Source organism: Passer montanus, unplaced genomic scaffold (assembly GCF_014805655.1).
Source record: "Passer montanus isolate IOZ18808 unplaced genomic scaffold, ASM1480565v1 scaffold8, whole genome shotgun sequence".
NCBI classification, from domain to species: domain Eukaryota; kingdom Metazoa; phylum Chordata; class Aves; order Passeriformes; family Passeridae; genus Passer; species Passer montanus.
In genome coordinates this window covers 2,958,751-2,971,877 of record NW_024373256.1, presented here as the reverse complement: position 1 = coordinate 2,971,877, position 13,127 = coordinate 2,958,751, and the positions used below count along the sequence as shown (strand labels likewise).

The 13,127-nt window shown below is 53.5% G+C and overlaps 1 protein-coding gene across 1 annotated transcript in view; it reads right to left on the bottom strand.

Moving 5' to 3' along the window:
* Positions 1 to 2,416: 2,416 nt before the first annotated feature.
* The window catches only part of LOC120513069 (ATP-sensitive inward rectifier potassium channel 12), a 34,848-nt gene continuing 24,137 nt past the window's right edge, over positions 2,417 to 13,127 (bottom strand). The window contains exon 2 of the mRNA XM_039732048.1: positions 2,417 to 8,195. Within this exon, the coding sequence (XP_039587982.1) occupies positions 6,748 to 8,037 (1,290 nt within the window). The 5' untranslated portion in view covers positions 8,038 to 8,195 and the 3' untranslated portion in view covers positions 2,417 to 6,747. The remainder of the gene's footprint in view (positions 8,196 to 13,127) is intronic.

Below are 13,127 nucleotides of genomic sequence, written 5' to 3'. Positions count from 1 at the left end.
GGTCCACCTTAATGTAGGATGAAAAAGCAAATTGCCAGCAGGAGAGCAGGGATGCTGCTCCGTTACTATGGTTACCCCAGAGACAGCCCAGCATCCCTGGGTATCCGTGAGGTACCCGAGCTCCTCCTGGACCCCTGGAACAGCCCTGGGGCAACTCGGTGGGCAAGGGACCAAATCTGAGGGGTCTGTAGGGTCTGAGGCCCTTGGAGAGCCTGAGAGAGGATGAATGCAGGATGGATGAAAAGCAGCACCTCCAGTAGGGCCAGGGCAAAGTTCCTTGCCTTCATCCCTCTGAGGTGAGGTGCTGGTGGGAATGAGAGCTCCCAGCCCCTCTGCCCACCCTCTGCCTCTTGATGACAGACTGGCTCAGCCACATTTCAGTGGGTTTGAGCCAAACCCACCCAAGCTGATGATGATGCTTTTGGGGAGGCCAAAAACCTCTGCAAGGACACAGAGAGATGCTCTGATCCCTGAATCCAACGGGAGAGAGGCAGGAGGGCAGTCAGTGAGGGCTGGTGCATTGCTGAGTTCACAGAGGGTTTTAGCCCTTAAAGACATCTTGAATATTAGAAGAGGAGGTTGCCAGCTAAGCAACAGCCCCAGATTCATTACACTGGTGAAAACTTCCCAGCCAGGCCTGTGGGGTGTAAGCAAGGCCATTCCCCTCAGAGGCACCCACTGCCTTCCCACCCCCGCTGCTCCCACCCCTCAGCTCAGCTCTCAGAGGTGAGGATGGTTGGATTGGAAATAAAACAAGGACCCAACACCCCGGCAGCACATTTCCCGTGGTGCCAGCATCAGCTCGGCTCCCTGGGGATTTCTGTGCAAGCAGCCACCGAGGGAGGAGTCCTGGAGGCAGTGGGAGCCGTCCCCGGGGAGCTGCCGGCTCCTGAATCATTAAAGGCTTCCACAAAGGGAGCGCTGGGGATTGCAGCACGAGGAGGAGTCACTGCCGCATGGCACGGGAGCCGTGGGAAGCTGCTGCACGGGCTGTCCCCAGCACAGAGGCTGGCAGGGCTCTGCCACAGCATCCTCCACCTCCTCCTTGGCATTTTCCTGCCCGAGATCCAGTTTGGAGTAGAGTGTTTTCCCATCTCTTCTCCTGCCTGCCTCTAACAGGCCATTAGCATCCCCGAGAACCCCCCGCTCCTCTCTTCAGCAAGAGAAAAGCTTCCAGAAAAGCATCTGGTCCAGATTTAAAGGCATTAAGAGACAGAGATTGGTGGCTTGTTCTAATAGCTAATCATTATTAAAAGATCGCTCCCTATTTCCAAGATAGATTTGTCTGGCTCCAGCTTCCAGGAAGAGGTGGTTATTATGCCTCTCCCTGCTAGATTAAGTTACCTCTGGGTACCAGTGTATCCTCCCCGTGACAAATGCTGTAATCAAGTCACCTCTCAGTCTCCCCCTTTGCTAAATTAAACGGGCTTTGCTCTTAAATCTTGCTTAGCCCCAGCCCTCTCTGTGATGATTAGAGTGAGTGGCTGGCGGGTTTGTTTTTTTTTTTTAAACGAGTAAAAACTTCCTTATGGCGAAAGGGATGGAGCCAATGGGACCCAACAGATCATTACTGGTGGGTGGAAATGATCAGCCAGCAGTCACCTGAACTGGACTGAGCCCGTGCCCAGCCTGAGGAACGATGATGGATAATTTCCCCAGGTTGTCTCAGCACACGAGCCCCATTCCCTGGTGTGAAAGCCAGGAGGAAAATCCAGGATGGCAAATCCAGGGGCTCTGTGTCCAGCAGGCCATTAACCTCTCTGTAAATAGCATCTCACACCCTGCTCCGCTTTCCTCCAGCCGTGACCATTTCAGACATTCAAACTGTCACTTGGACGTGGCGTGGTGTCCCCTGAGGTCCCCACAGGAGGCAGTGCCTGTAGGAAACAGATCCTCCGGGCCCCAAGGGGACCAAGGTCGCTCTGGGGAGATTTGTTGGCTCGGATTTGGATGGCTGGGCTGGTTCTGCCTGACACATTTTCCCATCTCCGGGCTCCCTGCATGGCTGCACTCTGTTCCTGTGGGCAGAGCCGCTGGAGCGAGTGGCACCCAGGGAGGGGCTGTGTTTGGGGGCCTCTGCAGAGCCCCCCCGATTCTGAGCATTCCTGCAGCAGGGAGGAAAATGATCCTCCCAAGAAAAAATCAGATGTGTGTTTTCTGCTCTTGCCTAAAGGCAGAAGGATGGGTATTTGCTAAAAGGCTCTTAAAAATAATCTCTCTTTGTCGTGCTGGCCCCAGTCTTGCTCAAAGTTTGCTCCACATATCCTGTGTGTGTGACAACTGACAGACTTGGAAACACGTTGGAAGTTGGCTACAGGCAGACACTCCACTATGATCTTTAAAATATACAGCATGACGCGAGATATTTTAAATAGATCAAAATACATTTATTACATATTTATATTATTTTCTCTAGTCTATTTATATCTTTTGGAGACTCTTATATATAATATATATAATATATTTAAAATAACATAAAATTGGCCAGTTTTGTCATCTGAAATACATTTTACAAATATATATATACATTGTCACATATATCTCAAATATATGTGCAATGAGACAGAGAAACACCAGAGGTGGAAAAGGTACAGATACTTCATTGCATCCCTCAGCTTCTCTACCACCACTGCCCCAGCGAACAGACTCAGCATTCCATCCCTGGCAAACCAGTGCTCCCAGTTGCCAACTCTGTGAACTGGTGCCAGATCTCCGTCCCCAAACCCAGGTGGGGCCAGGCCTGGGGGAGCACTGGGGTGTGTTTGGGGGGACATGGAGGGGACAAGGTGCCCCGGGAGCGGGCAGCAGGACAGATGTGCACAGCTGGCGGCCGAGGGGATGGGTGGCATGGGGTTGGGCGCTGTCCCACGTCCTGTCCCTGCTCCTGATGCATCTGGATCCTGCCCTGAGCCAACCCCCCCGTGGCAGCATTCCTGAATTGGGGGGTGGGAGAGCAGGATGTGGCCGGAGTGCTGGACACAGCTCGTTTCTGTGTGCAAGAAATGGGAGGGGACACACACACACACACAGAGGGGACTCTTTTGGTTGTCAGCACGAGAGGAGAGGGAAGAGCAGGAGGGTTTAAAAATAAACGTATTTGTTCTGCCTTATTAAAGATAGAAAAGGTGGCTCTGAAATCATCTCCTACAAAAGGTTTGAAGGTCAAGCAGGCACCGAATCGCGGAAGGTTGAGCGCTAAGTGATTGTCCCAGCCCTAGAAGACAAAGTGCACTAAATTCGGTGATGAGAAGCTAAGGCTCGTCCCGGAGACCCCCCAGGGCACAGGATGCTCTTCCCAGAGGTGGATTTGGGGCCTGGGGATGCTTTCTGCCCTCCCTGGGGAGTTGTTTAGGGTGAGGCCAAAGCGGAGCAGCAGCAGGGGCAGACCCCAACCCCCTGCTGCGTGAGCCCCTGCCCAGGGCAATCCCTGTGGGTGCTGCCAAGAGGATGAGGGGCTCTCTCCTTCTTGGGACTCCTGCCATCCTCCAAGGGTCAAGTGTAACTCCAGGGATGGAGCTGGCTTGCTGGAGGAAATGGCTGGTGGCTGTTTTTTGTGGGGAGAACATTTTACCTTGCTCGTCTCCAAGCCCCTTCCCACAGGGATTCCACTCCACGAAACCCACACCCCCAAAGCATCCCTGTGCCTTCCCAGCCCCCTAAGGAAACCCAAGTGCTGAACTTGGGCTTTCCCCACTTTTTTTTGTTTCTTTTTTTCTTTTTTTACCCCTTTCTTTGACAACTGATGGGATTTAAGCTATGGCTGGGCAGCCTTCCCCATGCTCCCTGGTGGCAGGAAAAAAAGACCAGTAGCTCTGAGCTCTCACAGGTAGGCAAAAATAATATTTATACACTATGTACCGGCGTGGTCCATGGGCAGGACAAGGACTGTACAGTAGATATAGGACATCTCACCAGAGCTAGACCCTCACTAGCAGGGCTTGGGGCAGGGGGTGTGTGAACAGGGGCCAGGGAAGGTCTGAAATCCCCTCACTGTGCCAGCCACAGGCGCTCCCTGTCCCAGTTCACATCCTCCTACACAGCAGTTTAAAAATACATCTGTATATATTATTCTATTCTCCCAGGTAACACTGTACAATCATAGAAGTTTCTTTAAAAGCAATAATTTACTTAAAGACATCTCTATTTCTCTTTCGTTTTTATACAAATATTTACTGTGATATATATATATATTTATAAAGAAGTTAACCCTCTGAGAACTCTACAGCAGCAAGATGTGCACCTTTTATTTTTTTAATAATTATTTATTCAAAAGAACCTAAAACCACTTAAAAGCATTTGTTTTAAAAAAATAAATAAGTAGTGCTCACACAAAATCTCTCTGCCCGCCCCCCATCCATCCTTCCCACCCCCCCAGATGCTGTGGTGCAAAAAGCAGGGGGTAAAAGCATCCCCCCAGGAACAAAGGGATTGGTGATGGGATGGCATCCACCTTCACTGCCTTACAAACATAAATGTCATGGCTGGAGCTCAATGGCACGTCCCTACGTGTCCCCGCTTTTGGGGACAACGCATTTGGGGCACTCAGTGCTGAGAAAGCTGCCTCCCAGTGCTGCCCCTGGAGAGAGTTTTCCCCCAGTGGTTTTTAGAGGAAGCCAAAAAACAGAGCAGCCCCTTGGTGGGCAGTGTGGGGTGATGGTGACAGACACTGGTGGGAAGAAGCTCTGCAGGGATGATGTCCCTGTCCCCAACACGGTGCTCGGTGGCACAGGGCAGTGGGACACTCGGGGCAGCCCTTCCCCAGAGCCCTTGGCAAAGAGAAGATGGGGATGGGGACACAGGACAAATCCTGCTTCTGCCACCCATGTTTGGACACGCCACAGCAAGTCCTGACCCCAAGACACGGCTTCCCTGGTGTGGGCTGTGGGGGGAAAAGCACCGGGAGCCCATCACAGCCAGAATGCTGTGCAGGACCCCGCTCTTGAGCCCTCTCCCCAAGGGCTCCATGCCCAGGGTCAGATGAGGGATGCCCATGGGTACAGAGCCTTTCCCATGGCCACAGGGAGCAGGGAGCCAGAATTTGGCTCCCAGAGCACCAACGAGCAGCACGGCCAGATGAAGGGACCCACAAACCTGCACCTGCCTGACTCCTTCCCTCTGTGGGGAGCAGGGCAGGAGCAGAGGCTTCCCAAGCATGGGGTGCTTTGCCTTGTGCCGGAGCCAAAGCTAAACCAGGTTTAAACCAAGGCCAGCCTGAAAGGCGGTGGATGATGAGATGTGGGTGCTGAGAGCAAGAGGGGGGATGCAGGATGGGGCTGTGGAGAAGGGCTGGGACACGGGATGAGTTTGCATCTCTAAGGCACAATCCACCTTGAGGCTGGGACACAGGGATGGGCTGAAGCGCAGGATGGGGTGATTTTCTCAACTGGCATCTGTTGTTTTGGGGAGAACATCTGCCTCTGAAGCAGGACTCTCTGGTGGGTTGGGAATTCATAAAGCCCAGCCTGGCACGGACACAACTCCAGGACTAGAAGTGCAGCCCAACAAGATGACTTTCCCATTGATTTCCATGTTTGAAAATATTCTTCAAGGAACAAAAATACCAAATTGGTCAGAAAAGTGGGGAAATACCCAATTCTGAGAGCTCTCCACTCTCATTTTTGTGCTTTTCACTGTAATGTCCCAGTTATAGTGAACCTTATGAATTCCCCATCAGAGATGTTGGGGAGACCCAACACTTCAGCAGCTGATGTTACAGACCCCATTTCCACCCTGAAATCCAACATTTCCAGAAATTGGCTAATTACCGTGTTTACAATTTTTTTCTCTCACAGCCCTGCTTATCGTTATTACCCCCTTTGTCAATAATTCCACTACTTTCTTTCACTGCCACAGACCTACAGTCACTTACATCTGTTTTCTGCATATGAAGCCATGCCAGTGGTAAAAAACCACCCCAAAATTGGATACAGTCTTAACCTTTAGCTCTTGAATTTACCTAACAAGTCATCCCCTCAAAGGACCTGGTGTCTTCTTCATTCCCTTGTTCATTTTTAAAAAATACTGAATGACTTCTTTCAGATTTAATATTATTATTATTATTGTTATAATTATAATAATAATAATTATTATTATTATTTGGTAAACAGTCTCCCAAACGGTGTGGTGAAAATATTAAAAACCCTCTCACCTCCCTCCCCCGTTTTTTCCCAAATTAAAAAGAAGTACATTAATGTTGCATGTTATTTCAAGTGTTGTTCTTGTGCAACTGAACCAGACCGCCTGCCGAAGGAGCAATTGTTTTGTTGTTACTGCTCAGTTAAAAAATAAAAGGAAAAGAAAAGAAAAAGAGAAAGAGAGTAAGATTTGTTTCCTGATATTTCCTCTTTTTGGATCTCGCAGTGCTCGGCTCCAGGAAAACGCTGGCGTTTTCCCCGCGGGGAGAGCAAAGCCCCACGGGGCCGTGCGGGGCGAGCTCCTGCCCACGCCCCACGGACCCTCCTCTCCTCATCCTTCCTGCTGTCCATCCATCCATCTGTCCATCCATCCCCCAGAGCCGTGGGCCCTGCCGCGGGCGCTGGGCGCGGGGGACGCGCCGTGGCCTGCCACCGTCCCCTCTGCAGACCGCTCAGTGGTTATTGCGATGAAACTGAAAACTATGAACGATACTAATTTCTCAAGCATTCCTATGGCACTTGCATTGTTCTGCATAATTTGAGCGGGTTGTAGGGGAAGAGATTAGAGGAGGAAAAAAAATACCCTTGGAAAAGTCAACGGAAGGACCAAGCGTCATATTTCTGACTCCCTCCTGTACGACCGCTGATCCAACGCTATTGTGGCTTGAAGCCTGTCGAACTCGTGCCTGTTGTCTGGGCTGAGGTCCTCCAGACCCCGACTGTCATCATCTTCCTCTTCCTCATCGCGGCTCATGAAGGCCAGCTCGTTCTCGTAGCAGAAGGAGTTGGTGCTGGGCAGCAGGAATTTGTTCTCCACCAAGTCCTTGGCGCTGCAACGGGGCGTGGACGGGACCTCGTAGGTTTTGTGGAAGTGGGAATAGTCTACTTTGTACTGGTTTTTCTCCTCAAACAGGACAGGCTCGAAGCGGTGGCCCCACAGTATCTCACTGGCCAGGTAGGAGCTCCGAGCTTGCGTCGTCATGGCTGTGGCCTCTACCATGCCCTCCAGGATGACGACGATCTCAAAGTCATCTGTCTCCAAGTCCTGGCGGCTGATCCCGAACAAGGGGCTGTCTTCGTTGATCTCGTGGAGAATGGTGATGGGAGACACCAAGAAAATACGGTCCAAGCCTTTATCAAACCCCACGTCAATGTCTATTTGGTCGAGCGGGATGTACTCCCCTTCCTCTGTGATCCTGGGCTTAATTAGCTGAGCTCGTACGTGGGCTTCTACTATGTGGCTTTTCCGTAGGTTCCCAACCCTCCACATCAGGCAGAGTTTTCCATCTCTCATTGCCACTACTGCGTTATGGCTGAAAAGTAATGTCTGGGCCCGTTTTTTGGGCCTGGCCATTTTTGCCATTATTGCACCAATCATGAAAGAGTCGATTATGCAGCCCACGATGGACTGAACCACCACCATGAAGACGGCGAGCGGACACTCCTCGGTCACGCAGCGGAAGCCGTACCCAATCGTTGTTTGGGTCTCGATGGAGAACAGAAAAGCAGCCACAAAGCCATTGACCTGCAGAACGCAAGGCTTGAAAGTATCATCTCCACCCGGGTTTTCTAGGTCTCCATGGATGAGTGCAATTAGCCAGAAAATCAGCCCAAACAATAACCAGGACACCAGAAATGCCAGGGAAAAGAGCAAGAGCATATACCTCCAGCGGATATCAACGCACGTGGTGAACATGTCTGCAATGTACCTCTGTGGCTTGTCATCCATGTTGGTGAACTCCACGTTGCACTGACCATTCTTCTTTACAAACCTGTTCCTGCATTTCCTCCTGGTGTGGATTTTCCCATTGCCAAAGCCGTTGATACCAGGCATGGTGGTCAACCTCAGCCCGTCTTCCTCGGAGGACACGATGCTGTAAGGGTTGACTCTGCCCGTTGTCATCCCTGAGCCAAGCCCACAGTGAAGGTGAAGAGTCTTGCGACTCCCAGTGTCCCCCTGACCCACCCCTGCCCACCCCCCAAATTCTCCTGTGGTGGAAGAGAAGTCCCAAACTTCCACGTCTTGGCTGCCACGTCACCACGTGGATCCTGTGAGAGGCTCTGCAATGAGAAAACAAAGACAGGGCCATTACCACTCATGGCACAGGGACCCAAGGGGCTGCTTGGCCAGTGGTTCTAATGGGCTGTATGTTGAGTGACAACCTCCTACACTGCTCTAATTCTCCCTTCCTTGGCTGGGCTGCTCTCAAAAACCACACAGAGGAAAGGAGAAGGTGTTAAAGTTTCTTCTTTCATGATACGAAGTGAGTGAACAAATCTTACTGCATTTGTGGGACACTCAACAACTTCAGCAGATGAAAAACCTGGAGTTTCTCCACTTCACTTTTCCCACGAGCTCTGCCACCAGAGAGGAAAGCAGAGAGGCCGAGCTGTTCTCCGTGGGACACAGATACCAATAAAGGTACTCCTGGAAGCAGCTCCATCAGTTCACATTGCCCGTGCCAGATGGATCGGCGCCCAGCCCAGCGCCGACCTCAGAGCACCAGCTCTTCTGGGCTCCAGGGAAAGCACAGGGAGATGTGGATTTAACCTCTGTCCCCCTGCCCGGGGATGGGAGAGGACACAGCCAATGCGCATCTGGTTGGAGAAGCTCCCAGGAAGGTACTTGCTCAGGGCAGATGTCCTGAGGAGCAACTTTCCCAACGTATCCATTGGGACATGGAGCCATCCACGGTCACAGATGGGTTTAGCTGGCCAAGTCTCATGAAGGAACAACTGCCACTGGGGAATGGGGAGCTGTTTTGGTCCCTTCTGGAAGGCTCAGCTGCAGGGTCAAGAACCTACACTCAGCTTTGCTTGGGAGAGAGGTGACAAGGACATGGGAGAGGTGGCTCAAGCCTGGTGGGCTCCCTGGTGGAGGTGAGCACATGGTGGGGGAACCCACTCTGCCAGGCTGCTGGACCCCCCCAGCCCCTCGTGGGGCTGCACCAGGGAGTGGACACGATTGTGGAGAAGCCATGTGGCACACCCCAAGCACCTCAAAGAAATGGCACCACAGGAACTCTCCACACACTACCCCCCCTGATAGATCACCCTATTATTTAGTGCTATGGGACATGCCACTGAGGATGGAACCTCCTGGCTGGGGGTGAGTCCTGCACAGGGCACCAGCGTGGTGGGGGAGCCTTGCTGGTGGTGAGTCCTGCACAAGGCACCAGCGTGGTGGGGGAGCGGGCACTGAGCCCCCGTGAGAGCCCAGCTGGTGCCTGGAGCACAGCAAAGCCGCCGGGCTGGACGCGCTGTGCCGGATCCGCCGGCCCCGTCGATGCGCTCGATTCCTGCAATCAGCTCCAGTGCCCGGGGACACGCTGGGACAAACACACCCTTTCCATTACACAGTGTCCAGGGCCAGCCAGCGCCAGGGAGCATTGCCAGGCACAGCCTGCCTGGGGCTGCAACATCCCGGCTCGCAATGATACCCTGCACTGACTTTCACTGAAATGTTCCCCAAATCCAGCCTGAGAATCAAGAAACCCTCCAGAAGCACTGCACCACAAGCAGGAGAACTAAAGCCTGCCCAAACCCCCCAGCTGCTAAACACAGACCCATGTGTGCCACCAACTTACACCAAACAACACATTTCCCCCTGCTGCAATCCAAGCACAAGCATTTTTATCCCCAAAGTTGATTTTTTGAGAGCCACAGCCACATCTCAGCAACCAAGGAATTGCTCACACACAGACAAAGATCCTGTCCCTCTTTGGAGCCACAGGGGAGAGTAAAATAGGCACAAAGAGTTAATATTAATAAATAAATATTAGTAAATATTTACAATCTTATTGAAACAAGTGTTGAAACAGGACCAAAGCTGCCTTTCTGAGCTGATCTGTCAGGCCAGATGCCCAGCACCAACCTGGTCTCCCACCCTGAGTTTTCCTCCTGTCCATCCTGGCTGCATCCATTAATGTTTCTCCTCTTTTTTTAAAATATGAGATCTGAGCATTTTGGGCCAGAAAAGGCTGCTCCTCTATCACCCCTCTGGCTTGCCCCAGGGCAACACACCAAATGCTTTTGCCACAAGAGGAATTTAGAGTTGGGCTTTTTAAATTAATTCTAGATGCATTTGAGAAGTGAACAAAACACAATGAGCCCCCAGTGACCTGTGAGAGGATTAGCTGGGGTCTGGATTAACTGTGCTGGAAGGGGAGCTGTGCCCGGGTGACTGCAGAGGCAGCAGAGCTGCCCTCACCTGTGGTGGAGTTTCCAGGGGCCCTCAGGTTCTTCATCCCCATCACTGCTCCCCCCTGTCTGCACCCCTGCACCCCTTTCCCCTTCCTTCCTTCCTTCCTTCCTTCCTTCCTTCCTTCCTTCCTTCCTTCCTTCCTTCCTCCCCTTCCTCCCCTTCCTTCCCTTCCTTCCCTTCCTCCCCTTCCTTCCCCTTTTTCCTCTCACACAGAGTTTCAGGGACCCCTCTGCTGCAGGGTGATGCCAGGACAGCCCCCAGGAGCCGAGTCTGGTTTGGGTGCAGGGACGCTCTTGTGGCACAGCCCCTTTCCCATCTGGGACCCCACACTCCCGGACCGAGCCCTTCCCGGAGCTCCAGGGGGACAGACCCCCCCGTCCCAGGCAGCCTGGGGAGACGGCAGCTAAATAAAGGCAGCAAAGTGGATGTGCCGGAGCAGGCGGCCGCCTGCGGCTCGTCCTTTATTTAGCACAGTTTTGTTTGGAAATACACTTTCTCGAGTTCGCTGAAAGCTGAATTTCTGGTTTGGTTTAAATTTGAAGGCTGGAGCCCCACGCTGCCGCTGCGGGAGGCTCGGGCTGGGAGAGTGCTCATGCAAACACACGGAAACTCATGGCTGGACGGGCTCTGACAGGGGACCAGCCGGGGACAACATCCCCAAGGCATCCCCTTGGCTCGGGAGTGCATCCTCCAGCCCCACCCTGGCACATCCCCACAGCCAGAACTGCTCCAGGGGCTGCCAGAGGTGTTCTGGAGCTACATCCCCAGAGGTGTTCCTGGAGCTACATCCCCCTGTTCCTGGAGCTACATCCCCCTGTTCCTGGAGCTACATCCCCAGAAGTGTTCCTGGAGTACATCCCCCTATTCCTGGAGCTACATCCCCCTTCCTGCCGGTTTCCCACAAACCTGCCCATCACAATTTTCCCTCACAGGAACAAAACGAAAACTTCCCTGACAATCCCTGCCGGCTAATGCCATTCCCAGCCCAGCTGCAGCGCAGGCAAACCCCGCAGGGTGCGGGGCAGGAGCGGGACCAGCCCCGCTGTCGGTGCCACGCGTCCCGCGCATCCCCCTGTTCCTGGAGCTACATCCCCCTGTTCCTGGAGCTACATCCCCAGAGGTGTTCCTGGAGCTACATCCCCCTGTTCCTGGAGCTACATCCCCAGAGGTGTTCCTGGAGTACATCCCCCTGTTCCTGGAGCTACATCCCCCTGTTCCTGGAGCTACATCCCCAGAGGTGTTCCTGGAGCTACATCCCCCTGTTCCTGGAGCTACATCCCCCTGTTCCTGGAGCTACATCCCCAGAGGTGTTCCTGGAGTACATCCCCCTGTTCCTGGAGCTACATCCCCCTGTTCCTGGAGCTACATCCCCAGAGGTGTTCCTGGAGCTACATCCCCCTTGTGCCTGGAGCTACATCCCCCTATTCCTGGAGCTACATCCCCAGACGTGATCTTGGAGCTACATCCCCCTGTTCCTGGAGCTACATCCCCCTTCCTGCCGGCTTCCCACAAACCTGCCTATCACAATTTTCCCTCACAGGAACAAAACGAAAACTTCCCTGACAATCCCTGCCGGCTAATGCCATTCCCAGCCCAGCTGCAGCGCAGGCAAACCCCGCAGGGTGCGGGGCAGGAGCGGGACCAGCCCCGCTGTCGGTGCCACGCGTCCCGCGCGGAGCGAGCAGCGTTAACACATGGGAAACAAAACAGGCTCATCACACGAGTTTCGGGAATGAGCGGCCCCGGCTCCCCGCGGCTCGGAAGGCAGGACTGCCCCAGCTAATGAGCTGAAAAGAGAGGCAACAACTCCTGCCACGAAACTGCAGCAGCCCAGCTCCCACGGCGGAGCGGATCCCCGCCGAGAACCCGAGCGTCTCCAGCAATCTGCCAACTGAACACTAAATTTTATTTATTTTTTTTCTTAAAAGGGGATGTTAAATGTTACAACAATATTCGGAACAGCCAGCACGCTGGGAAAATGTGCTGAGTGCCGGGGATGTCATTAGTTAGAGCCGGCTGAATGTGTCAATGCGATTTATCATCACACCTTTCCCTGCGCCTCTAGACAGGGCGCGTCTCGGCTGCCACCCGCATCCCAGAGTGGATTTTCCCCTGGGAGTGTGCACACAGGCGGGCTGTGCTCCCAGCAGCTCGGTTTGGGGGTGACGAGTTTGCAGTGCCCCGTGCTCGGGGCAGGAGAGGTGACCGGCCGGGAGGGGACGGCGTGAGCGGGTCACGCTCGGGGCTGCTGCCTGCCCCGAGCCGGAGATAGCGCTGCCCTGCTCGGGCAGATAACGCCGCTATCTCCCGGGCGATGCCCTTCATGGCCCAGCAGCAGGACAGCAATGTCAGCTGCCAGGAGGGAGCTCCGTGTGCGGCACAGCCGAGAGAGCCCAAATATCCCCTGCTCGCCCCGTCCCGACAGAGCCACCCCTCACCAGGCACCCCAAACCGAGGGAGGCAGCTCAGGGGCTGGAGGCTCCCCGAGCCGTGCCGGAGCAGCAGCAACGCCTGAATAATTCCCTCCTACAATGCCCTGTCCTTGAGCACTGCCAAAAAATTACGGGTCAGCACAAAGCAGGCCAGGTCAGGACATATAAAGAATAAATGAGAATAAATGGCCCCCTGTTTCCCCTCCACTGCCAGGGAGGACAGGAAAGAGGTTCCCACCACAGTGAATCCCTAATGAGAAAAAACTGCTCCATTTTGGCAAGGACACGGGAGGAAAACAGCCACAGGCACACACCCCTCCCAGGACACCCACATACCCCCCTATTTCCAACAAGCAG